The sequence below is a fragment of the Oryctolagus cuniculus genome, chromosome 16, assembly GCF_051225735.1.
Source record: "Oryctolagus cuniculus isolate XC-2025 breed Fujian yellow rabbit chromosome 16, ASM5122573v1, whole genome shotgun sequence".
Lineage (NCBI taxonomy): Eukaryota > Metazoa > Chordata > Mammalia > Lagomorpha > Leporidae > Oryctolagus > Oryctolagus cuniculus.
Genome location: NC_142882.1, coordinates 19,095,387 through 19,118,825, shown reverse-complemented (window position 1 = coordinate 19,118,825; position 23,439 = coordinate 19,095,387). Strand labels below are relative to the sequence as shown.

General features: G+C 63.2%; 3 protein-coding genes across 6 annotated transcripts; 2 read left to right on the top strand and 1 right to left on the bottom strand.

The window, feature by feature from the left end:
- The first annotated feature begins 188 nt into the window (after nucleotides 1-188).
- On the top strand, nucleotides 189-11,185 carry RGL3 (ral guanine nucleotide dissociation stimulator like 3). 2 transcript variants are annotated; one of them, XM_051840004.3, is made up of 19 exons: nucleotides 189-236; nucleotides 549-662; nucleotides 1,190-1,413; nucleotides 1,552-1,602; nucleotides 1,740-1,954; nucleotides 5,404-5,534; nucleotides 5,618-5,833; nucleotides 6,083-6,186; nucleotides 6,279-6,363; nucleotides 6,643-6,696; nucleotides 6,784-6,870; nucleotides 7,061-7,093; nucleotides 7,405-7,526; nucleotides 8,279-8,374; nucleotides 8,470-8,538; nucleotides 8,623-8,719; nucleotides 9,255-9,392; nucleotides 9,486-9,600; nucleotides 10,501-11,185. In XM_051840004.3, exons 1-19 carry the CDS (start codon nucleotides 204-206, stop codon nucleotides 10,617-10,619), a joined length of 2,103 nt encoding a protein of 700 aa, XP_051695964.3. In that variant the 5' UTR covers nucleotides 189-203; the 3' UTR covers nucleotides 10,620-11,185. The 2 variants fall into 2 exon arrangements, with proteins under 2 accessions (XP_051695964.3, XP_089172591.1); XM_089316465.1 differs by lacking the exon at nucleotides 6,784-6,870.
- Nucleotides 11,186-13,063: 1,878 nt separating this feature from the next.
- Nucleotides 13,064-17,537, top strand: EPOR (erythropoietin receptor). 3 transcript variants are annotated; one of them, XM_051840010.3, is made up of 8 exons: nucleotides 13,064-13,454; nucleotides 14,310-14,445; nucleotides 14,708-14,886; nucleotides 14,976-15,133; nucleotides 15,519-15,672; nucleotides 15,756-15,843; nucleotides 16,497-16,584; nucleotides 16,683-17,537. In XM_051840010.3, the coding sequence occupies exons 1-8, from the start codon at nucleotides 13,352-13,354 to the stop codon at nucleotides 17,292-17,294; spliced, it is 1,518 nt and encodes a 505-aa protein (XP_051695970.3). In that variant the 5' UTR covers nucleotides 13,064-13,351; the 3' UTR covers nucleotides 17,295-17,537. The 3 variants fall into 3 exon arrangements, 1 of the variants encoding a protein (XP_051695970.3); XR_016223370.1 differs by having other exon boundaries at nucleotides 13,215-13,454; nucleotides 15,756-15,857; XR_016223369.1 differs by lacking the exon at nucleotides 16,683-17,537 and having other exon boundaries at nucleotides 13,210-13,454; nucleotides 15,519-15,857; nucleotides 16,497-16,569.
- An 840-nt stretch (nucleotides 17,538-18,377) lies between these two features.
- Nucleotides 18,378-20,169, bottom strand: SWSAP1 (SWIM-type zinc finger 7 associated protein 1). The gene is made up of 2 exons (XM_051840011.3): nucleotides 19,874-20,169; nucleotides 18,378-19,057 (listed from the first exon to the last, which is right to left on the bottom strand). The coding sequence occupies exons 1-2, from the start codon at nucleotides 20,117-20,119 to the stop codon at nucleotides 18,479-18,481; spliced, it is 825 nt and encodes a 274-aa protein (XP_051695971.3). The 5' UTR covers nucleotides 20,120-20,169; the 3' UTR covers nucleotides 18,378-18,478.
- Nucleotides 20,170-23,439: the final 3,270 nt, after the last annotated feature.

The following is a 23,439-nucleotide window of genomic DNA, read 5'->3' as shown; positions in this document are numbered from 1 at the left end:
GGGCAATCATCAAGGACTTTGCTGGGGTTGGCGCGGGCGCTGGGGTCCACCTGGGGGCATCCGAGAGCCGTGGGTCCACCCACTAGGCCCCGCCTGGCGCGGCGGGCCGCCCCGCCCCTCCCGGCCAGCCCCAGCGGCCACTGCCCACTGCCCGCTGGCCCTTCCGCCTCATTCGGCGGCGGCGCCACGGAGCTGGACGGGCCATGGAGAGGACAGCGGGCAGGGAGCTCGCCCTGGTAAGGGGGGCGACGACCCTGGGCCCCCACATCCCTGGTGACCTCCCCCTCCCCCAGAAACTCCAGGTGCGCACCCCGCGGGCCGTGCCCTGGAGTCCCCATCTGGGGCACTCAGTGATGCGTGTCTGGTCGGACTTCAGGGGTGGGGGCGGGAGTCTCTCAGCGCGCACATTCGGGGAAGGGGCTGGAGACAGAATTCGTGAGCCTGGACCCCAGTCCCAAAGACCCTGGCCGGGAAGCGCTGAGCAGGAAGGCCCGGCTGGCGACCCAGACGGTCCCCCTGCCGCGCCCTGAGCCCCTCTCCGCGTCCAGGCGCCGCTGCAGGACTGGGGCGAGGAGACCGAGGACGGCGCGGTGTACAGCGTCTCCCTGCGCCGGCAGCTCAGTCAGCGCTTGAGCCCGGGGGAGGGGCCTGGGGGCGGCCAGGTGAGGAAGGCGTGCGAGGGAGACGCAGGGAGCCCGCCGCGTGAGGGTGGGGCTGCGCGCAGAGGCCCCGGAGCCCGGACGGCTGAGCGCAGAGCTGGAGGGGGGGCCGGTGAGCTCGGGCCTCCAGGTGCAGTGGGGCTTGGAGGCGGCCAGGTGAGTGGGGTGGAGTCAGGTATGGCCGCTTCCCGCGTGGGACCTGGGGGCGCTGAGGGTAGAGCTGGCGGTGGGGTCTAGGAAAGCCAAGGTGCAGCGGGCTGGGAGGAGGGGTGGAGTCCAGAAGCGGCCAGGTAGGACAAGTGTGGCGAAGGCAGCTGGGAGGGGGGCCCGGGAGGACGGAGGTGTCCGGGGCGGGTCGCAGGGGTCATTTGTGGGCGGGGCTAAGTCACACCTCCGAGGAGGGCGGGGCTGTAGAGAAATGGACCGGAGGAGATTCCAGAGCCGGGCTTTCAAGCGGCGTGCGTGCAGGAAGAGTGCCCCCCCCCAGCCACTCCTGACTTCTCACGGCCGCCCCCGCCCCCGCCCCGCAGCCCCGCACCGAGCTGGCCGACTCTTTCCTCCATTACCGCACGAGCAAGGTGCGCGCGCTGCGGGCGGCGCGCCTGGAGCGGCTGGTCTGCGAGCTGGTGTCTGGAGACCGCGAGCAGGACCCGGGCTTCGTGCCGGCCTTCCTGGCCACCCACCGGGCTTTCGTGCCCACTGGCCGCGTGCTGCGCTTTCTGCTGCCGCCGCCGCCGCCGCCCCCACCTCCCGGGTCAGTAGCCACCCCCAGACCCCACCTGGGCGCGCCCCCACCTCCTCAGCTTGGGAACCAGGAAACACTCCCGCCACCCCCATGCCCCGGGGAGCTTCTCCGTGTCACCATTTGATTGGAGAGGGGGCTTTTTTCCAGGATAGAAATGAAGACACAGGGACAAGATCTGTGCTTCAACAAGAACCTGAGGTTGGCATCCCATGGGGCCAGGCGCTGGGGGGCTGGCGGTCAAAGGTCATTGACCAGGCCAAGGGCTGGAAGGTCAAGGCAGGGGGGGTGCAGAGGCCTGGGCCTGGCTCTGAGCCCCATCCTGCCCCTCTGGCCAGAGCTGTGGTGTCCCTGCTGGGCTCCTGGCTGCGGGACCACCCCCAGGACTTCCGGGAACCCCCAGCCTACTCCAACCTGGGCAGTGTCCAGGTCTTTCTGAGCTGGGCAGCCCCAGGGAGTCCCGAGGCCCGGGAAGCAGAGAAGCTTCGAGAAGATTTTTTGGAGGAAGCTGAGGGAAAGCAGGAGGAAGAGGAGCAGCCCCAGAGGTGGGCAGGTGAGGGTTTGGGGCACTGGGGGTGTTCTTTTTCTGCTTGTATTTGAGAGGCAGAGAGAGGGAGGCAGAGAGAGATCTCCCTCCCACTGGTCCATTTTCCAGACTCCTACAGTGCCTGGGCCGGGCTGAAACCAGGAGCCCAGAAACCAGCCTGGTTCTTCTATGGGGGTGACAGGGGCAGCACCTGCTGCCTCCCAGGGTGGGCATTAGCAGGGAGCTGGAGTTGGAAGCGGCGTCAGAGCCCAGGCAAGTGGGTATTGGAGGCAGGGGCCCAGGTAGCATCCTAACCCCTGCACCAAATGGTCCAAGAAGGCCTTTCCTGCAAGCCCCCCCCCCCCGCCAGTGTCTCCCTCTGCCCCACCCCCACCCCCCAGAGCTACAGATTTTACACAAGGTTTTAGCTCCTTCTGAAGCTTAGTTTTCCCACCTGTAATATGGTGGATAGCAAGAGCCACTGTTGTGGCGTAGCAGGTAAAGCCGCCACCCGCAGTGCTGGCATCCCATATGGGCGCCGGTTCAAGTCCCGACTGCTCCACTTCCGATCCAGCTCCCTGCTAATGCGCCTGGGAAGGCAGTGAAGGATGGCCCGAGTGCTTGGGCCCCTGCACCCGCATGGGAGACCCGGATGCTCTCTGTATCACTATGCTTTTCAAATAAAGGAATGAACTAAAATGAATAAAATAACAGCTTCTGGACCCCCCCCCAAGGCAGGGTGCTTCTGGGGTCCCACAGATCTTTGTGTGACACATGTCCTGTGCACCTGTCACTCCTGCAAATGTCTCTCTCAAATTCTTCCCACAAAATTCTTCCCGCACCTGGAGTCCTCCTGGGCTGCCTTTTTTTTTTTTTTTTCCTCCCCATTGTACTCAACACCCTGCCTTCCCTGTCTCGGTTTCTGGCTCCCGTTCCCCTCTGGAGTTCGCCGAGGCTGGTGCCCGACTCTGTCCCCCGGGCAGGCACGAGAGGGATCAGTGGAGGGAGTCATTGCATCCTGCTTACGAAGGCTCATCTTCCCCATCTGCGTCTGATCCGATCCTATCTCATCAGCGTCCATATCCCTAATCCACTTCCTCTAATCCGAGCATTAGAGCGGCCACTTTTCTCTCCCATTTCCAAAGTGGCCGCCCGCTTCTCTGTCCCTCGTGAGAAAATCTCAGGTGTCTGTGTACTTGTGTCCTTTCTCTTCTTCTTGTTATTAAAGCTCTTTGTTTTAAAGATTTATTTATTTGAAAGGCAGTTGGGGGTGGGGAGAGGGAGATCTTCCATCCACTCATTTACTCCCCAAATGGCCACAACGACAGGGGCTGGGTCAGGCCAAAGCCAGGAGCCAGGAGCTCCATCCGGGTCTCCCACACGGGTGCAGGGGCCCAAGGACTTAGGCCATCTTCCACTGCTTTCCCAGGCCACAGCGGGGAACTGGATCGGAAGTGGAACAGCCAGGTCTCGAACGGGCGCCCAGATGGGATGCTGGCACTTCAGGCCGGGGCATTAACCTGCTGTGCCACAGCACCGGCCCCTCTTTCTTTCTTTCTTTCTTTCTTTCTTTCTTTCTTTCTTTCTTTCTTTCTTTCTTTCTTTCTTTCTTTCTTTCTTTTTCTTTCTTTCACAGGAAGAGTTAGAGAGAAAGGTCTTCCTTCCATTGGTTCACCCCCCCAAATGACCACTACAGCTGGCACGCTGCGCTGATCTGAAGCCAGGAGCCAGTTGCTTCCTCCTGGTCTTCCATGCGGGTGCAGGGCCCAAGGACCTGGGCCATCATCCACTGCCTTCCTGGGCCACAGCAGAGAGCTGGACGGGAAGAAGAGCAACCGGGACTAAAACCCCGAGTGCCAGCACCACAGGTGGAGGATTAGCCTAGTGATCCGCGGTGCTGGCCTCTTTTGTTTTAAAGATCTATTTTATGAGAGAGAGAGCGTGAGAGAGCACGTCCACCCACTGGTTCACTTCCCAAATGTCCCCAGTGGCCAAGGGCTGGTCCTGGTCTAAGCCAGAAGCCAGGAGCTCCATCCGGGTCTCCCACAGATGTGGCAGGGCCCAAGCACCCAGACCATCTGCCGCTGCTTTCCCAAGCACATTAGCAGGGAGCTGGCTCAGAAATGGACCAGCTTAGAAGATGGCCCAAGTGCTGGGCCCCTGCACCTGTGTGGGAGACCCGGATGCAGCTCCTGGCTCCTGGCTTCGGATCAACGCAGCTCCGGCCGTTGCAGCCATCTGGGGAGTGAACCAGTGGATGGAAGACCTCTTTGTCTCTCTCTCTCTCTCTCTCTGCCCCTCTGTGACTCTACCTTTTAAATAAATAAATAAATGTTTAAAAAGAAAAGAAAGTAATGGAGCAGCCAAGACTCGAGCCGTCACTTGGATGTGGGATTCCGATGTTGCAGCGGCTTTGCTAATGGCACCCCCAGCGCCTCCCCGACAGCCTTTGCTTTCTGCTCAATGCAACCAACACGAAAATGGGGTGCACTTCCCGTCCTCCTGGACTTCTCTGAGTGGAGCTTGTTCCTCTGGCTCCATCGCTGCTGTCAGGTGCAGGGTTCCGGCTGGATGCCGAGTCAACATCTTGTCCAACGCCCACTTTTCAAAACTGATATTTGGCATTGCCAGCCGCCCTCATTCAAATGAAAGGGAGAAAATTAAACAGGCTTGACAAAGCTAATTTAAAAGATTAATATGGTTACGTAACCACCGGGGGAAGGAGAGGAAGTGGAAGTCAATCATCCGACAGTCTGTTTTTTTTTTTTTTTTTTTTTTTTTTTGCCTTCTTCATGCCTCATTAGGACGAATGGAGAAGGCTTCCCAGGCTGTTAGCTGCACCTGCTGTAGCGTCACGGACAGCCGGCAATGCGGGGCAAGTTGTGTTGATGCACAGATAACACCATAGGGGCCCACACCCGCTACAATGCCGGCATCCCGTATCAGAGCCCGGGTCACGTCCCGGCTGCTCCACGGCCGAGCCAGCTCCCTGCTCATGTGCCTGGGAAAGCAGCAGAAGGTGGCCCAAGTGCCTGGGCCCCTGCACCCACGTGGGAGACCTGCATGGAGCCCCTGGCTCCTGGCTTCAGCCTGGCTCAGCCCCGGCTGGTGTAGCCATTTGGGGGAATGGCCCCAGAGAAGGAAGCTCTGTCTGGCTCTCCCACTCTCTGTGTGTCAGTCTCCATTTCAAATAAATCTTAAATGCCCACCCTTCCATTCGCTGGTTCACTCCCTGGGTGACCACAACAGCCCGAGCCAGGAGTTCCATCCAGGTCTCCCGTGCAGGTGCAGGGGCCCAAGCACTGGGGCCATCTTCCACTGCTTTCCCAGGCCACAGCAGAGAACTGGATGGGAAGTGGAGCAGCCGGGACTCGAACCGGCGCCCACATGGAAGGCCGGCACTGCAGGCAGCAGCTTTACCTGGTAAGTCACAGCTCAGGCTCCTCAGACTTGCCATCTTTTAACTTCCCTGTAAGGTTCGGGACTCCCCAGCCCAGACCCCACGGAGGACAGCGGGGCCGGGGAGGAGGGGCTCGTGCCGGAAGGTCCTGACCTCCTGGACTTCAGCGTGGACGAGGTGGCCGAACAGCTGACCCTCATAGATGTGGTGAGGACCCAGGCCTGGGCCAGGCGGTGGGGGAGGCTGGCGGTTCCCGGCGAGCGCAGACCCCGCCCCCTGCCCTGGTGCAGGACCTCTTCCAGCGCGTGCGGCCCTTCGAGTGCCTGGGCTCCGTGTGGTCGCAGCGGGACCGGCCGGGGGCGGCAGGCGTCGCCCCCACTGTGCGCGCCACCGTGGCGCAGTTCAACCTGGTGACCGGCTGCGTGTTGGGCTCGGTGCTCGGGGCGCCGGGCCTGGCTGCCCCGCAGAGGGCGCGGCGCATTGAGAAGTGGATCCGCATCGCACAGGTGTGTGCGGGGGGCGGGGCCGCGGGAGCAGGTGCGGCCCAGAGTGGAGTGTGGGGGTGGCGGGGGCCGTGGGATGCTGGGCGGGTCTCGGGGTAAGAGCGTGAGTGTGGGGGTGATGGGGTAGGAAGAGGCTGGGTGGGATCCCCGCAGAGACTGGGTGGGGGCGGGGCAGGAGGAAGAGGAGGACACGTGTGCGGGGCAGTGGGTGGTGCGCAGGGGTCTGACCCTCGCCTCCGCCGGGCCCCGCAGCGCTGCCGGGAGCTGCGTGACTTCTCGGCGCTGCGGGCCATCCTGTCGGCGCTGCAGTCCAACCCCATCTACCGGCTCAAGCGCAGCTGGGGCGCGGTGAGCAGGTGAGGCCGGGCCGCGGGGGAGGTGGGGCGCGAGGGCGGGGCCTGGGGAGGGCGCCCCTGACCCGCGGCCGCGCCCCCTCCTGTCGCCCCAGGGAGCCCTTGTCCACGTTCCGGAAGCTCTCGCAGATCTTCTCGGACGAGAACAACCACATCAGCTGCAGGGAGATTCTCTCGCAGGTACGCGGGGCGCCGACCCCCGCGGCCGGCACAGCTGCACCTGCACCCTGTCTGTGGCCCTTTAATTTTTTCTACGAGAGACAGAGCAGAAGTTGCCATTCACTGGTTCACTCCCGAAATGCCTGCAAAAGCCAGGAGCTCCATCCGGGTCTCCCACGGGGCAGGCAGGGTCCCCAGCACTGGCCTGACTGCTGGAAGCCGGGGGGTGGGGGGGTGGCCCTGAGACATGGCCCCTGAGGGGGGTCGGTGGCACTCCCAGGGTCTCTCTCTCCCACCTAGGAGGAGGCTGCGCAGGGGCCCCTGGAGGACCCGGACCCGGGCAGCCTGAGCTCGGTGAGCCATTGGGTTTGGGACACCCAGAGAGGGGTGGGGGAGATGATGGTGATGATGGCCCGGTGACTGGCGCCTGGTGGGTTGCAGAAGCCGCCCCCAGGCCCCGTCCCCTACCTTGGCACCTTCCTTACCGACCTGCTCATGCTGGACACGGCCCTGCCGGACACTGTGGAGGTCTGACCCCCGACCTCGACTCCTGACCCCTCCCCCTACTCCGCTTACCCCCTCCCCCGCACTGGGCCTCCTGACTGCCATCCCTGACCCTGACCCCAGCCCTGTTAGCAAAGTGGGGCTCCTCCCAACCCCACCCCTGACCTCGGCTGACCCCTGGCCCTGGAAACTCCAGTTCAGCCTTTGCCTCCAGGGGGATCTTATCAACTTTGAGAAGAGGAGAAAGGTGAGCGGGGTGGGTGCGGGTGAGGGGTCTGAGGGCTGGGGTGGTGTCTGAGGGCGGAGGCAGGGCTGGGGAGGGTGTCTGAGGGAGGAGGCAGGGCTGGGGTGGGTGTCTGAGGGCGGAGGCAGGGCTGGGGTAGGGTGTCTGAGGGCGGAGGCAGGGCTGGGGTGGGTGTCTGAGTGTGGAGGCAGGGCTGGGGTGGTGTCTGAGGGAGGAGGCAGGGCTGTGGTAGGGTATCTGAGAATGGAGGCAGGGCTGGGGTGGGTGTCTGAGGGTGGAGGCAAGGTGGGCTCTGAGCCCCACCCCCACCCCAGGAGTGGGAGATCCTGGCTCGCATCCAGCAGCTACAGAGGCGCTGTCGGAGCCACAGCCTGAGCCCACGCCCGCCCGTCCTGGCCGCCCTGCGTGCGCAGCGCCAGCTCAGCGAGGAGCAGAGGTGACCCCCCTGTGGCCTGCCCCTCTCCCCACCCTGGATCTCACCGGCCCCATGCAGCCCTCAGCTCCTCCCAAGACCCCCGCTGCAGCCCTGAACCCCTCCCCCCTCCAACCTGTGACCTTGCGAAGTCTCTGCTCTCTCTCACCTCCAAGCCCAAACTTGACCCCCACTGACCCCAGCCGGCAGTCTGATTGAGACCTTGAACCTGCAGGGTAATTCAACCCCCAGTGCGTCCTCTCCCTCACCTGTGGTGCTGTCTGACCCACGACCCCGTTCCTGACCCCCAGTTCTGTATAACCGTGTCCAACTTAGACAAACGTCGATTCAGCCGACTCAACTCTAACAATTGTTTCATTGTTACAAATTTTAATTAAAAAAAGATTTATTTATTTAAAAGGCAGTGCCAGAGAGAGAGAGAGGTCTTCCATCTGATGGTTCACTCCCCAGATGGCCACAGCAGCTGGGGCTGGGCGGTGCTGAAGCCAGGAGCCAGGAGCTCCATCCGGGTCTCCCACGTGGGTGCAGGGGCCCAGGCACTGGACCCGTCCCCTTCGGCCTCCCAGAAGCATCAGCAGGGGGCTGGATCGGAAGTGGAGCAGCCGGGACTCGAACCAGCGCCCGTATGGGATGCCGGCGTGACAAGTGGCAGCCTAACCTGCTACAACGCGGGCCCCTGATTCTGACTTTATCTCTTCCTCCCCCACTGCCCCTCTCCCCCGCCCCCACTGTCCATTCTCACACTGACCCCTCAGCTACCGGATCTCCCGCGTCATCGAGCCCCCGGCCGCCTCCTGCCCCAGCTCCCCGCGCGGCAGGCGCCGCATCAGCCTCACCAAGCGTCTCAGCGCGTGAGTCCCTGGGGGCGACAACGTGGGAGGGGGGAGCGGGCGCTGCTCCTGGGGCCCAGTCCGGCCTGGACCCCGGTCCCTGTCCCCGTCCTCAGGAAGCTGTCCCGAGAGAAAAGCTCATCGCCTGGTGGGAGTCCCGGGGACCCCTCCTCGCCCACTGCCAGGTGAGCGTCCCACAAGGCCAGGCATAGCAGGGTGGGGGGTCCTGGGGTGCACCTGCCCCACTCAGGCTCCGCCCCCTCCCCCAGTCGGTCACCAGGGTCCCCGCCAGCAAGCCCTGGAGTCAAGGACCCTCCTCCTGGCAGCCCCCCAGCCTCGCCAGGGCCCCAGGGTCCCAACACCAAGGTACAGAGGCTTCGTGTGTGTGTGTGTGTGTGTGTGTGTTACCGTGTGGCACCCAGGGCTGGGCAGGGTGGGGCACACGGGATGGCAGGGCCAGGTGTGTGCGGGGGGTAGGTGTACCCAGGAGCTGTGAGCGTCTCCCTGGCCCCGTCTGAGCCATCGTCCCCCAAGCCGTCGCCTGCCCAGGTCTGGAGCGCCCCAGGGAGTGCTTGGCCCAGGAGGGGTGACCCGGGCTTGTCCCTGGGAATCAGCATTCTGAGAGGGGCGGGAACGCATGCCTGGAGTGATCCGGGCTTGCTCGCTCACGCGCTTCGGGGTGCGCTTGAGTGTGGCCTGGGGGTACAGGGGTCACTCTTGCTGCTGGGGACAGGAGGCCTATGTGGGATCCCACTGAGCTTGTGTGTACGCGGGCTGCGCGTGCCAGGCCCCGGCGCACAGGGCCATGTTAGCATATAGCAAACCTACAGGATACACCGCTGGGAGCGGGGCCCGCTGGGCCCCCAGCCCTCAGCATCGCCCCTGCCCCCACTGCCTGCAGCCGCCCTGGAGCCCCGACCCGCCAGGCCCCCGCCCTCTGACCTTGGCCTTGAACCCGGGGCAGCAGCCGGGCTCGGAATCCTGCGTCATCCGCGTCAGCATGGACAATGACCACGGGAACCTGTACCGGAGCATCTTGGTGAGGGGCGGGGCTGGCGGCCTGCGGGGCGCAGCTGGGGCCCCTTGGGGCTGGGGGCCTCTGGCCCACCCCCTGCCCGCTCCCTCTCTCCAGCTCACGAGCCAGGACAAAGCCCCCAGCGTGGTGCAGCGGGCCCTGCAGAAGCACAGCGCCCCCGAGGCCTGCACCGGTGACTACCAGCTCTTCCAAGTCCTCCCTGGGGACAAGGGTGAGTGGGGCCACTCACCCAGTTGGGGCCCAGGCCAGGGGCGTGCACGGGGAGGCTGTCCTGGCTCAGAGTGAGGGACGGGGCACCCAAGGCTGGCTTTTTAATTAATTAACCTGAAAGGCAGAGTTAGGGAGGGAGGGAGAGAGAGAAAGAGAGAGAGAGGTCTTCCATCTGCTGGTTCGCGCCCCAAAAGGCCACAATGGCTGGAGCTGGGCCTGACTGAAGCCAGGAGCCAGGAGCTCCATCCAGGTCTCCCATGTGGGTGCAGGGGCCCAAGCACTTAGCACGAAGCTGGAACAGAAGTAGAGCAGCCAGGACTCGAACCGGCGCTCATAATTCTGGGGCAGCGAGATCGTCCAAGGTCAAGTGGGAGAAGCTGATCTGAGCTGAAGTTAGTGGCACCTTGAGCTGGGCCAGCCCCGAGTGTCTGAACTTGGGATGGGAGAGGGACAAAGAGTGTGGAACTCGGAGTCGGGGGGGGGGGGTGAGGTTGTGCGTGTTGAGGCGGGGGGAGGGTGAGCTTACTATGTTTGTGCAGACTGCAGGTGGGGAGCCGTCCAAGTTCAGCCCACCCGAGCTGGGCTAGCAGGTGCTGGGGCGGGCGGGGCCGGAAGCTGTTTGGGGGGTGTGGCCTGCGTTTGCCTAAACTTGGGATGCGAATGTCGGGCCTCCGTGGGGTGCAGGCAGGCAAATGGTGGGCGGTTGCCTGGGCTGGTGGTAGAGACAGGAGTGAGGTTGTCCGGGCTTCAGGTGGGCGCTGGCTGGGAGGACCCGAGCCTGGGCGGCTTCCAGGAGTGGGGGTTGGGGGGTGGGGGGCGGAAGGCTTGGGGGTTTCCGTGGGGGAGGGGCAGGAGGTTGTGCGGGCCTCTCACCTCGTCCCTGCCCTTCCCCCGCCCCCAGAGCTCCTGATTCCGGACAATGCCAATGTCTTCTACGCCATGAGTCCAGCCTCCCCCGGGGACTTCGTGCTGCGGCGGAGAGAGGCGGCCCGGCACGCACCGTCCCTCTCCCCAGCCTGAGCCGGCCCCGACCTGGCGCTTGTCACCGTGGAGCGGGGGTGGGGTGGGAGAGTTGGGGGCTTCTCCTGGAACCGCACTACCCACCCGCCCCTAGTAAGGCCGGTGCTTGTGCCGTCAGTCTGCCAACACTGCCCCCTAGCGGCTGCAGCCCCTGAATCGCTGCTCTTAGCGCTGGGTCTTTATCCCCGGAGGCGTCAGTCAGCCCCCAGGGTGGGTGCCGGGAGAGAGCGCACAGTCCCAGAAATAGGGAAGGGGGCGTGGCTTCAGAGGTCCCCTGTTGGGGACCCCGAGTGGACGAGAGCAGGCACCACAGCTACGGAGCAGGAGCCCGGGCTGCTCGCTTCGCACCTGTGCGCCCAAGTTCAAGTTCAACAAAAATGGGGGGGGGGGGCGATGGGAGCCCTCGGAAGATGATTGGCTGAGTCACGGCCGGATGCCAGAGAGGCCTGTCAGGATTTCCTCCTCCCGGTTTTTCTGGAGTGATAACAGCGTCTTTTTTGTTATGTGTATCAAAGTGCAAATAAATGGAATTCCACCCAACGGAGAGATGGGCGCCCACGAGTCCCTAGGGGATCTGAGGATGCCGGGAAGGGGTTCCGGTCTCTCGGGGTGGGGATAGGATGAAGGAACACGCCCGCCCGCTCCGTGCTGGCCATCCCCGAGGGCTTTTCTGTCTCCTTGGGTTCATCTGGGTTCTTTCTGTTCCAAGCGGTCTAGAGTCTGATTCAAACAGAGACATGTTTTTTAAAAAATGGGGGGGGGGGGTTGCGGGTAATGAATCCATGGTTTGTGTCATGGAAAAGTCCAGCGGGGCTGGCTTCAGGCACAGTTGGATCCAGGAACTCGAATGATGTCATCAGCACTGTGGTGCTCTTGGCTCAGACTGGCTTGGCCAATGCACCTGTGCACGTCCCCCACCCCCACCCCGTCCTTTCCCGTGGCCTTTGGCAGTGGTAGGATTATCGATCCCCTCAAAGGAAAAGCCACATTTCTGAGACACCCCCTCCCCTGGGGCTTTAAGGCGTGATCCTGTGACCGTGGGAAAGCTCTGGGCTTGCTGCTGGGTGCTGAATGAAGACGTGGTGGGTCACCTTGGTCGGGGGGGGGCTCACCCGAGTCTCCCGCGGGCGTGGCAGGAGCCCGAGCGCTTGGGCCATCCTCCACTGTCCTCCCAGGCCACAGCAGAGAGCTGGACTGGAAAAGAGGAGCAACCGGGACTAGAACCTGGTGCCCATACGGGATGCCGGCGCCACAGGCAGAGGATTAACCAAGTGAGCCATGGCGCCAGCCCCCCCCCCCCGGACACTTTGATTAGGAATAGCTAGAGCTGTGGATCAGTGACAAAGCACCAAATACACGTCGGATCATCAAAAGGACAGTAGGTGCCCAAAGTAAAAAACAGGGGAAAAAAAAAAGCCTATTTGTGGTGGCTTAAGGTGGGAAAGTTGCTGTTTTAGGTAGGGTGATCACGGAGGGCTGCATGGAGGAGGTGACACTTTCACGGAGGCCTGAATAAAGTGAAGAGAAAGAGCGTGGCCACCATCTATGGCAGGAACCTTCCTCATAGAGGAAGCGGTGAAAAGCCGGGGTTATCCTCACCGGCAGTTTCTTCCCTCTGGTGGCAAAGATGCCTCCAACTACTCCATCCACCCACCCACTCGCCCAATAGGAAGCTGCGAACTTCAGCTAAAGTCCCAGGATGAAAGCTCATTGGATCCTTTCAAGCCACGTGTCTGCCTTGAACCAATCGCTATGGGCACGGAACTGTCCGGGCTCTGATTGGTTAGTCCGCGACAGCGCTGAGCCATGGAGCACCTGTGTCTTTCAGCAGGTGTGTACCTCCGTGCCCCAGCCATTATTTTAAAATCTGTGCCTTGTTTGTAAAATAAAACGTCATGAGTATAAAGAGGCAAGCCATACACACTCCTGGGGAGCTGGCGCTGTGGCTCAGCAGTTTAAGGAGCCACATATGGACGCCGGTTCGAGTCCCAGCTGCTCCACTTCTGATCCAGATCTCTGCTATGGCCTGGGAAAGCAGTGGAGGATGGCCCAAGTCCCTGGGCCCCTGAACCTACGTGGGAGACCCGGATGGAGCTCCTGGCTCCTGGCTTCGAACCAGCCCAGCTCCATCTGGTGTGGCCATTTGGGGAGTGAACCAGCAGGTGGAAGATCTCTCTCTTTCTCTCTCTCTCTCTCTCTCTGTAACTCTGCCTCTCAAATAAATACATCTTTTTTCTTTAAATGAAAGCTCGCACTCTAGACTATGTACAAATACAGGTGCATATTGTACGCCCTGTCCAGTAGCTGGGCCCAGCGCCAACTTAATGGCTGGTCATTATTACGATGTTTATGTATTACTTATTTACTTATTTCCAGTCCGAGAAGCAATGCCGATGCAGGCGATAAACGCAGGAACTTGCCTTATCGGAATGTCTGCTCTGTGCCAGGCTGTAGATGTTACAGTTCAGATAAGAAAAGTCACCTGCCCGGACTCACTTCGCGCCAAGTGCGTCTGCCGCGGGGACCCCGCGCCCTCCCGCCCGCCGGGCCCCTATCTCTGCCCCGGGCCGCGCTCCGGCCCCGCCCCCCGGGGGAGTTGCCGCCCGGGCGGAGGCCGGGAGCCAGGAAGGGCCTGGCCAGCTGTGTCCGGGGCGGACGCAGCTGCTGGCCCAGCTGGGGACCCTGCCGCGGGGCGAGCAGCCGCGGCGCCCCTTGGGGGCGGAGGCCGCGCCATGGAGCGCCTCTGGCCCCGAGTCGGCTCCCTCTGCCTCCTGCTCGCGGGGGCCGCTTGGGCGCCCCCTCTCAACCTCCACGACCCCAGATTTGAGAGTAAAGGTAAGGACGGGGCAGTGTGGGTTCCTCCCCCCACAGCCCCCCGCGCGCGCACACACACACACACACTGGGTTCTGGAGGGGCCATGCTGGGGCCTGGGGGCCACGCTGGTGTCTCAAGTCCTAACCTGGATCCTGGTGCGGCCATGGCGGGGTCTCCGCACCCCCACTGAAGAGGGCACGGTGTTTCTGCTCCATTCTTTGCGCGGTCCCGGGGAGCCAGGGACCTGGTCCCTTCTAGGGTCATGGGGAGGGGTCTGCACCTGGACCACCCCAGACACTGAGTCCCTAGAGGGGGAGTGGCCGAGTGGAGGACTCTCCCCCACCCCCAGTGCGGAGCTTGGCCTGGGGGAAGTGCGGCCCCACGTCCCAGGGACCGGCGGCAGGTGGCTGGGGACACGGTTGGCGTGCGGGCGCCCGCTGCCTGGCCCCGCCGGGAGCAGGGCGGGCGCCGCGGGCACGGTTGGCGCTATCGGGCGGCCGGCAGCCTGCGGGGGCCGATAGGGGACCTCGTGCTCCGCACACGCCCTGGAGCGCGCACGGCCGCGATGGGGCGGGGCCCGCAGGGGGAGGCCGGGGTGGCGATCGCGGCACCTGCTGGCCGCCGGGTGGGCTGGTGCGTGTTGGATGGAGGAGTGGGGTGGGGGGTGACAATAGGACTAGCAACCTGCGCTCGGGGCTTCAGGGGGCGCCCCCCGTGCCGACCCCATTGGGAGCCCCGCTGCGGGAGAGGGCGGGGCCCGGCGTGTTTCTTATCGGCGCAGCACAGGCGGTGGGAGCCCGAGGAGGGGGCTGTGGCCCGAGGCCCCGGGCTCTGCCTCCCTGACTTCCCCCACCCCACGCACCGTCCCCCCGCAGCGGCCCTGCTGGCGGCCCGCGGGCCCGAAGACCTTCTGTGCTTCAGCGAGCGGCTGGAGGACTTGCTATGTTTCTGGGAGGAAGCCGCCGTCCCCGGGGTCGGTCCCAGAAACTACAGTTTCTCGTACCAGCTTGAGTGAGTCGAACGGGGCGGGATCCCCAGCGGGTGGACGGGGGCTCGCCGCGGTCACGAGTGGGAAGCCCGCAGGGCCAGGGCTGACCCGCCTCCTGGTGGCCGGGTTTGGAGACCGCCCCCCGCGGTAAACGACCCCAAAAGGGGGGTCGCCTCCGCATCAGGGCGGCAGGTGTCACCACGTCGGGGCTGCGGCGCCCCCCTGGTGGCCGTACCCCCAAGTTACCCCCTGCTCGTTTCCCTCCCGGGCGTCCCGGGCGCGCAGGGGTGAGCCGTGGAAGTCGTGTCACCTGCACCAGGTGCCCACGGCCCGCGGAGCGGTGCGCTTCTGGTGCTCGCTGCCCACGGCCGACACGTCCAGCTTCGTGCCCCTGGAGCTGCGCGTCACCGCGGTCCCCTCGGGCGCCCAGCGCTACAACCGCATCATCCACGTCAACGAAGTGGGTAAGCGCCCCCTCCCCGGAGGCGTGGGCGTGGCATAGGGGCGTGGCCTCGGACTCTGCCCGCCCACCCAGTCACGCCCCCTGCCGCAGTGCTCCTGGACGCCCCCGAGGGGCTACTGGCGCGACAGGCCGACGAGGGCGGCCACGTGGTCCTGCGCTGGCTCCCGCCCCCTGGGGCACCCATGACCACCCACATCCGCTACGAGGTGGACGTCTCCGCAGGCAGCGGTGCAGGAGCCGCGCAGAGGGTGAGCCTCGCCCCTACCGCCCACCGCAGCCCGTCGCCCTCAGATCCCGCCCCTGACGCTAGCAGCCGTGGGCGTGACTTGGCCCAGGCCCCGCCCCCTCCTCTTCCGTCCCTCGCCCAGATTGGCCCTGAGTCTTCTGGTGTCCCGCCCCCATCCCTCATTGGTCTCGCCGGCCCTGGGCCCCGCCTTTCCCCTCCTTGATTGGCTAGTCCCCTTGGGCCCCGCCTTTCCTCTCCTTGATTGGCTGGTCCCCCTGGGGCCCGCCTTTCCTCTCCTTGATTGGCCTTGCCGCCCCTGGGCCCCGCCTTTCCTCTCCTTGATTGGCTCGGCTCCCCGGGGCCCGCCCCCACGGACCCCGTCCTCACCCGGGCCCGGGTGCCCCAAGGTGGAGATTCTCGAAGGCCGCACCGAGTGCGTGCTGAGCAACCTGCGGCGCGGGACGCGCTACTCCTTCGCCGTCCGCGCGCGCATGGCCGAGCCGAGCTTCGGGGGCTTCTGGAGCGCCTGGTCCGCGCCTGCGTCGCTGCTCACCGCTAGCGGTGAGGCCACCGGCGGGCTGCGGGCGGGACGGGGGAGCCGAGCCGCGGGGAGCTCCCGCCCTGACTTCCGCCCCGACCGCCAGACCTGGACCCTCTCATCCTGACGCTGTCCCTCATCCTCGTGCTCATCCTGCTGCTGCTGGCCGCGCTCGGCCTGCTGGCCCATCGCCGGTGAGCCTCCCCAGGTCGTTCCCTTCCGAGAGGCTGGGCTAGGCCGGGGGTGGGGAGCGAACCCGCGTCCGGCGTCACACCGTGCGGGGGGCCTGCCCGACCGGGCCCAGACGCTCAATAAACTCCTCTGCTCTTGGGGACACCCGCCTGGCTTTCCTCCTGCCCTCGACCCCGGGGTATGGGTGATTCCAGGCACGCCGCGCGCCCGTTCACGGTCCCCAAGTCTTTGCCTGCTATAGCCGCTGAACCATCTCCTGGTTCGCTTTCATGGCTCTGTGCATTGCCCTGGTGCTGGGTGCCAGCTATGCACTAGGCGCTGGAGAGACAGAGGGATGATGAGGTGGAGGTGAGATGGAGAGAGAGAGAGAGAGAGACATAGACAGACATAGACATAGGGGAACAAGCGAGACGGGAGATGGGGGAGGGGGAGGGGGATGGAGATGATGGAGATGAGATGGAGAGAGACAGAGACTTAGACATAGACATAGACTTAGACCCTTTTCTGCTTCAGCCAGGGTCTAAGCTGGACACACGCCTCTGCCTCCGTCGTCATGGGGGGGGGGGACCAGGAGTAGTTGTGACCGCGGAACCGGGCACTGCGGGGGCAGGGGTGAGCGTTCCGTGGCTCACGACCACGAAACCTCTTCCCACAGGGCTCTGAAGCAGAAGATCTGGCCGGGCATCCCGAGCCCGGAGAGCGAGTTCGAGGGTCTCTTCACCACCCACAAGGGGAACTTCCAGGTAAGTGAGCCCGCCTGTCCCTGTCGGGGCCTGGGGCTTTCCTGTCCCCGCAGCCAAAGCCCCGGCCTCTGAGCCCCCGGCCGCTGCCGCTTCTCCAGCTATGGCTACACCAGAATGAGGGCTGTCTATGGTGGAGCCCCTGCACCCCCTACCCGGAGGACCCACCCGCCCCCCTGGAAGTCCTGTCTGAGCGCTGCTGGGGAGTGGCCCAGGCAGCGGAGCCCGAGGCCGCGGACGAGGGGCCCCTGCTGGAGCCGGGGAGCAGGAAGCACGCCCCGGACTCCTACCTGGTACTGGACAAGTGGCTGCTGCCCCGGAGCCCACCCGGCGAGCGCCTGCCAGGGCCCGCAGGCGGTGCTGACACCGCGGCCGGGGACGAAGGCTCAGAGGCCTCCTCATGCTCGTCGGCCTTGGCCTTGAAGCCCAGGCCAGAGGGGGCTTCTGCCGCCAGCTTCGAGTACACCATCCTCGACCCCCGCTCCCAGGTCTTGTGCCCACGGCCGCTGCCCCCTGAGCTGCCCCCCACCCCGCCCCACCTGAAGTACCTGTACCTCGTGGTGTCCGACTCGGGCATCTCGGCTGACTACAGCTCAGGGGGCTCCCAGGGAGCCCCCGGGAGCTCCCCCGACGGCTCCTACTCCAACCCCTACGAGAACAGCCTCCGGCCAGCCCCCGAGCCGCCACCCCCCAGCTACGTTGCCTGCTCTTAGGGAGCCAACGTGCAGGTGCGGGGGGGGGGGCGGGGGGGTTGACGTGACCGCCTGTAGCCGCGCAGGCCCTGGAGGCCTCCGGCAGGGGTGGGGGCACTGCCGATGTCGGCCGCCCAACCCACGGAGCTCAGGAAACTCACCCTTGTGGCATTACACACTATGTACTGTGCGACCTTTGTATATACGTAAACCAGATCCGTAAGCTTTCCTGTTATGAAATCAATAAACTTGTGCATGTTCAAAGCGTCATCGTCCTCCGGGGATGCCCGTGCAAGTCTCCCAGCTCAGCCTGAAACTCTGCCGTTGGAGCAGGTGCAGGTGCCGGCGTGGGGACCCAGCTCGGCTCCCAGCTCGCACACCTGGGGAGGCAGCCGTGATGGCCCCAGTGCCTGGGCCCCTGCACCCGTGGGGGAGACCCGGATGGAGCGCTGGGCTCCTGGCTGGGGCCCTGGCCCCGCCCTGGCTGTCCCAGTCATTTGGGGAGTGACCCGGCGGAGGGGCACTGACTTAAAAAGACAAATAGCGTAGGACCTCTCTGGTCTCCGGCTTCCGCTTCCCCTAGGGTCACCTTGGGGGCCTCACCTAGGTCCTCTCTATCCTCAGCCAACAAGTGAGACACAACAGGAGAGTCCAGGGACCATTTTAAGGATCTGGCCCGGAAATGGGCCTAAGGATCTGGCCCGGAAATGGGCCGCTGTCCTGAAATTCTATTGGCCAGAAACAGTCATGTGACCCCAGCTAGGCCCAAGGGAGGCTGGGAAATGTAGTTCAGTTGTACAACCAGGGCGAGGGCTGCCGTTTCGTGAGCTTCTGGCTTGTTCTTCGCCACCAAGGATGGCTCACAGAGCCCTGTCCTGTATCGGGCCGTGCTGACACCAAGGGCCACCGGGTGACGCCCCGGGGGCGCGCGATGGCCCGGGAGAGGTAGGCGTCCGCACACTTTCCCTACAGCGCGACTTGTAGGTAGGGGCCCTCCCGACTCACGCAGGCGAATGCTCCCAGGACCCGGGGACCCGCTGGGGACCGGGCAGCCAGGAGGGAGCCGATGACGTCAAGCGGGCGGAGAAGGAAGGGGCAGAGGCCGATAGGTAACAGACGACTTTTGATAAAGAAAACGAAATCACACGTCGGCGGCTGTCCTGTGTGCAGGATGCTGCTGCTGTCTAAACACGCGCTGGACGCTCTCACGTCCCCGACTCTGCACGCGTCCCCGAGCGGGGCCTTTTAGCCGTGGGAGACCCCGGCCCGGAGAGGCTGTGGCCGATCAAGGCTCGGGCCCGGCCTCCGGAGCCGGAAGCTTGGTCTGAGCCGCAGGCAGCGGCCGGGGCGACCGTCGGCTCTCCGTCGGCGCCGAAGCTCACCCGCCACTCCGTCCTGTGGCCCGGCGCGCCCGGCTCCAGGCAGGCCCGCAGGCAGCGCTCGCCCGGGCCCGGCGCGTCCGGCTGCAGCCAGCACTGGGCTGGGAAGTAGCGCTGCAGCACGGCCAGCCGCAGGGCCTCCCCGGGGTCCCCCTCGTCCTGGGTCTGCAGGGCCACCAGCAGCCCGCACGCCCGGCCGGGCCCCAGCCGGTGGCTGAAGTGGGCGGCTGTGTCCACGAGCAGGGCGGCCAGGTGGGCGGCCTCCTGGGCCCCTGGGTCTTCCCCCAGGTACTCCTCCAGGCCATCGAGCAGCAGAAGCGCGGGCGCCGGCCCCGGGCCCTCGTGGGCGGAGCCGAGGAGCCAGAGGAGCTCCGGGGTTGAGGGTGGGTACTGGAAGCGAATTTTCTAGAAGATTGAAAGAGAGGGGCAGAGTGAGCGTGGGAAGCGGACGCCCGGGGCAGCTGCCAGTGATTAAACCCCGCCCCGGCCGCTCCTCCAGGGTCAATAGCATTTTGCTTTTCATAAATGGGAGAAGGGGGTTCAGAAAGGTGACCTGGGAGATCCATGCCAGGCCGAGGGCACGCCAGGAGCCACAGGCAAGAAAAACCTGCGGGTAGGTTAGCAGCCGCAGGCAGCCCGGGCGAGAGGTGGCCAAAGCCTGTCCGGAGCCAGGAGCTTCCTCCGGGTCTCCCACGCGGGTACAGGGGCCCAAGCACTTGGGCCATCTTCCACTGCTTCCCCAAGCCAGAGCAGAGAGCTGGATCGGAAGAGAAGCAGCTGGGACTCGAACCGGCACTCATATGGGATGCAGGAGCTGCAGGCCAGGGTTTCAACCCGCTGCGCCACTGCGCCGGCCGCGTAAATAAATCAAAAAAAAAATGTCTGGGGCAACCTCACACCGGCATCCTCAGTCCGTATCCCACCCTTGACCGGCTGCCCCCAAGGAAGCCAACTCAGGTCCAGACCATGCCCAAAGGCAGCCCCACCCCCTTACAAACCCTGACTCCGCCCCTTGGAGGCCGCCTCTGCTAACCCCGCCACGTCATTGGGTAATTTCTCCCTCAATCTTAAACTCCCGCCCCCGGAGCATTCCTGACTCCACCCCGTCAAGGTTGCGCCAGCTCGCCTTACCACGGTCCCCACCATTGGCCTATGTATCTGTCATTCAATCGTACCCCTCCTACCAGCGGCTGGAAGAGACTAGTCCCGCCCCATCGTTACCTGGAGACGCATGGGCTCGAGGGCGGCGCCAGTCGCGCGGGGCAGGCTTTGAAGCGGCCTCCGCGTCAGGAAGAAGACGGGGCCCCGGCCCTCTCCCGCCGCCTCTAGGGCCGCCGCGAAGAGCAACGTGGTTTTCCCAGATCCTGGGGCGCCGAGCAGCAACAAAGGCGGTCCGGCCTCGGCCGTGTCCTCCTCCGGCCCGGCCGCGCTACTTCGGCTGAGCACTCGCCGCAGCGCCTCCGCCATTCGCAGCGTCCCCTTATCCAATCGGTAGTGCGTTTACACGCTAGTCCCGCCCACGATGGCGCCTCATTGGTCCTGGTGGTCTTAGCTTTTCGATTGGTCCGTGGAGCTGTCCTTCAAAGTTAGACCGCCCTTGCTAGCTCCCTTGGCCAATGGGCAAACAACCTAATCTGAGCGTGGAGTCCAGGTGTTTCGGGCTGGTAAAATGGTTATCTGTCTGATTCACTTCCGTCTTCCGGCGCCCAGAGGAGTCACACCACATAGCAGGTTCTCAAAATATATATCAGTGAATGTAGGAAGGCAGGGTTGATGAGACACTTAGCTGAGTGGGTGTGGTCTCCCGCATCCCGACTTCCGCCCGGAGCTGCCACTCAGGCCGGCGTTGCCCTGGCAACCTGGTCTCCTGGCAACCGCGCCGCCGTTGCCTGGAGATGTGGGGGCAGGGCGGGGCTGTGAGTTCCTGGGCTCGCTCTCTCCCGCTCTGGGGCCAGAAAACAGCTTTCCAACATCCCCCCGCACACCCACTCACGCAGCTGGGCACACACCCACCCTCCGTGCACGCGTGCACACGCACGCGCACCTCGTGTTGTCTCTGCATGCATTCCACTTCCAGAACCCGCTTCACCCCCACGACCTGCTGTAATCAGACACAGACCTTGCACACACACACACACACCCCGGAGCTCGCTGGTAGATCCATGCCATCGCCACTATCCACACGCGGGGCCAAACGCGCCTCCCCAGTGGCCCCCAACACAACCTACACAGCACCCTGCACGTGCACAGCACCCGCATCACAGCCCTGCTCCACTCCACCCACGAGAGCCTTGCTGAACCGGGCCCCGCCTCAGGCCCCGTGCACCTGCTGTTCCCCCGGCCTGGAGCAGCAGCCCCTGGATATGCCCCTGACTTGCTTTCGACTCCGTTTGGATCTGAGGTCAATCTCACGAGCACACAGCCCATCTTCCCCCCTCTTCTCAGAATTCGGTCTCCGTGTCACAGCAGAAGGGCGCTTACCGTGGAAGGGCTCCCAGCAGGAGTCAAGCTGCCTGCGCTGGGGCTGGATCCGGGGGGGGGGGGGAGCAGGTGACTCAGGTCCGTCTGTGCCTCGAGCTGAGTTATCAGCATCTGCAGTGACCGGCCCAGAGACCTTTTTGTGGCACAGTGGGCTGAGCCGCTGCCTGTGACGCCAGCATCCCATAGGAACCCCGGTTCCAAGTTCAGCTGCTCCACTTCTGACCCAGCTCCTTGCTAATCTGCCTGAGGAAGCAGCGAGTGATGGCTCAGGTGCCTGGGTCCCTGCCACCCATGCAGGAGATCCAGGTGGAGCTCCAGGCTCCTGGCTTCAGCCTGGCCCAGCCTCAGTCATTGCAGCCACTGGGGAGTGAACCAGGGGATAGAAGATTCCCTCCCTGCCTTTCTCTCTGCCTTTCAAATAAATAAATATTTTTAAAAATTGTTTAAATTCGTTGAACATTTATTGGTGCTACAACATTTATTGAGCACCAAGTGTGTACGAGGTTCTGTGCTAGGCACTGGGGGTCGGGGAGTGAGCCAATGACAGAGAAAGCGTTTGTGTGGGTGAGCAGAAGGTTAGTGAGGGTGAGAGATAATGACCTCGGAGCACAATGAATTTCGTCAGTGTATGAGCAGATGGTAATACACGCAGAACTAGCTGCATGCGTGTGGAAGCAGAGTCAGAAGGGCAGGTTTGTTTTTGTCATTTTTAAAAAGATTTATTTATTTGAAAGTCAGAGTTAGAGAGAGAGAGAGAGAGAGAGAGAGAGAGAGAGAGAGATCTTCCATCTACTGGTTCACTCCTCAAATGACTGCAACAGCTAGGGCTGAGCCATGCAGCAGCCAGGAGCCAGGAGCTCCATCCAGGCCTCCCACATGGGTGCAGGGGCCCAAATACTTGGGCCACCTTTTGCTGCTCTCCCAGGCACCTCAGCAGGGAGCTGCATTGGAAGTGGTGTAGCTGGGACTTGAACCAGTGCCCACATGGGATGCCAGCAGTGCAGATGGTGGCTTAACCCACTATGCCATGGCACTGGCCCCTGTTTTTGTAATTTTGAGTGATGTGTTCAGGGTAGGCATCACTGGGTAGATGACTTTTGAGAAAGGTCTTGAAGGTGAGGGAGTGGGTCATGTGCATGTGTGGGGCAAGAGCCACACCCCATGGAATCACCTTCAAGTTCAAAGGTCATGAGGCATTGGGAGAAGGAGCTGTGTGAGGTGTGAGCAGAGGATGGTCGTGTTATTAATTATGTTCTGAACTGGGGCCGGCCCCGCTGCGGCTCACTAGGCTAATCCCCCACCTGCGGCGCCGGTACCCTGGGTTCTAGTCCTGGTTGCTCCTCTTCCAGTCCAGCTCTCTGCTGTGGCCCGGGAAGGCAGTGGAGGATGGCCCAAGTGCTTGGGCCCTGCACCCGCATGGGAGACCAGGAGGAAGCACCTGGCTCTTGGCTTCGGGTCGGCGCAGCGCCAGCCGTGGTGGCCATTAGGGGAGTGAACCAACAGAAGGAAGACCTTTCTCTCTGTCTCTCTTTCACTGTCTATAACTACCTGTCAAATAAAAAAAAAATTATGTTCTAAACTGGAACTCTGGCTGGGTTGAGTTCAGTCTGAGATGCTGTGAGAACCATGGAGACATATTGTGAGGGCTTTTTTAAAAAATCCTTTTTTAAAAAAAATATTTATCTATTTATTATTTGAAAGGCAGAGTTACAGATAAGCAGAGGCAGAGAGAGAGAGAGAGAGAGAGAGAGAGAGAGAGAGAGAGAGGAAGGTCTTCCATCCGCTGGTTCACTCCTCAAATGACCACCATGGCTGAACCTGGGTTGATCCGAAGCCAGGGACCAGGAGCTTCTTCCGGGTCTCCCACGTGGGTGCAGGGGCCCAAGGGCTTGGGCCATCTTCCACTGCTTTCTCAGACCATAGCAGAGAGCTGGGTTGGAAGTGGAGCAGCCGGGACATATGGGATGCCGACATTTCAGGCGATGGCTTTACCTGCTGTGCCACAGCACCGACCCCTATTGCGAAGGCTTCTTTTTTCCATTAAAATTCATTTTTAATTATCTCACTCTCCAGTGCTGGTGTGGAGGCTCTTGGCAGCTGGGTCCCGAGCCATGGGCACCCACCCCCTCCACATAGGTCCACCATGTCCCTCTAATTACGGAAGAGTTTCCTCTGCCATTTTCCCCCTAACTCTTCCCTGAGACTACACTATCTCCACTTTTATTAAACTATCTTCTCCTGAACTAGATCAGTAAGCTCCCTTTCTTTCCCGCCATCTTGGAACCGCCTCTGTCGCTAAGGCTTTT

Bases quoted from the DNA above. Each gene is read 5' to 3' on its own strand.
- EPOR (XM_051840010.3), top strand. From the start codon at position 13,352: ATGGAGCGCCTCTGGCCCCGAGTCGGCTCCCTCTGCCTCCTGCTCGCG. The intron at 15,673-15,755 runs GTGAGGCCACCG...CCCGACCGCCAG, and splicing joins GTCGCTGCTCACCGCTAGCG to ACCTGGACCCTCTCATCCTG. The intron at 16,585-16,682 runs GTAAGTGAGCCC...CCGCTTCTCCAG, and splicing joins CCCACAAGGGGAACTTCCAG to CTATGGCTACACCAGAATGA.
- SWSAP1 (XM_051840011.3), bottom strand. From the start codon at position 20,119: ATGGCGGAGGCGCTGCGGCGAGTGCTCAGCCGAAGTAGCGCGGCCGGG. The intron at 19,058-19,873 runs GTAACGATGGGG...TCAATCTTCTAG, and splicing joins TCGAGCCCATGCGTCTCCAG to AAAATTCGCTTCCAGTACCC.
- RGL3 (XM_051840004.3), top strand. From the start codon at position 204: ATGGAGAGGACAGCGGGCAGGGAGCTCGCCCTG. The intron at 5,834-6,082 runs GTGTGTGCGGGG...CGGGCCCCGCAG, and splicing joins AGTGGATCCGCATCGCACAG to CGCTGCCGGGAGCTGCGTGA. The intron at 6,697-6,783 runs GTGAGCCATTGG...GGTGGGTTGCAG, and splicing joins ACCCGGGCAGCCTGAGCTCG to AAGCCGCCCCCAGGCCCCGT.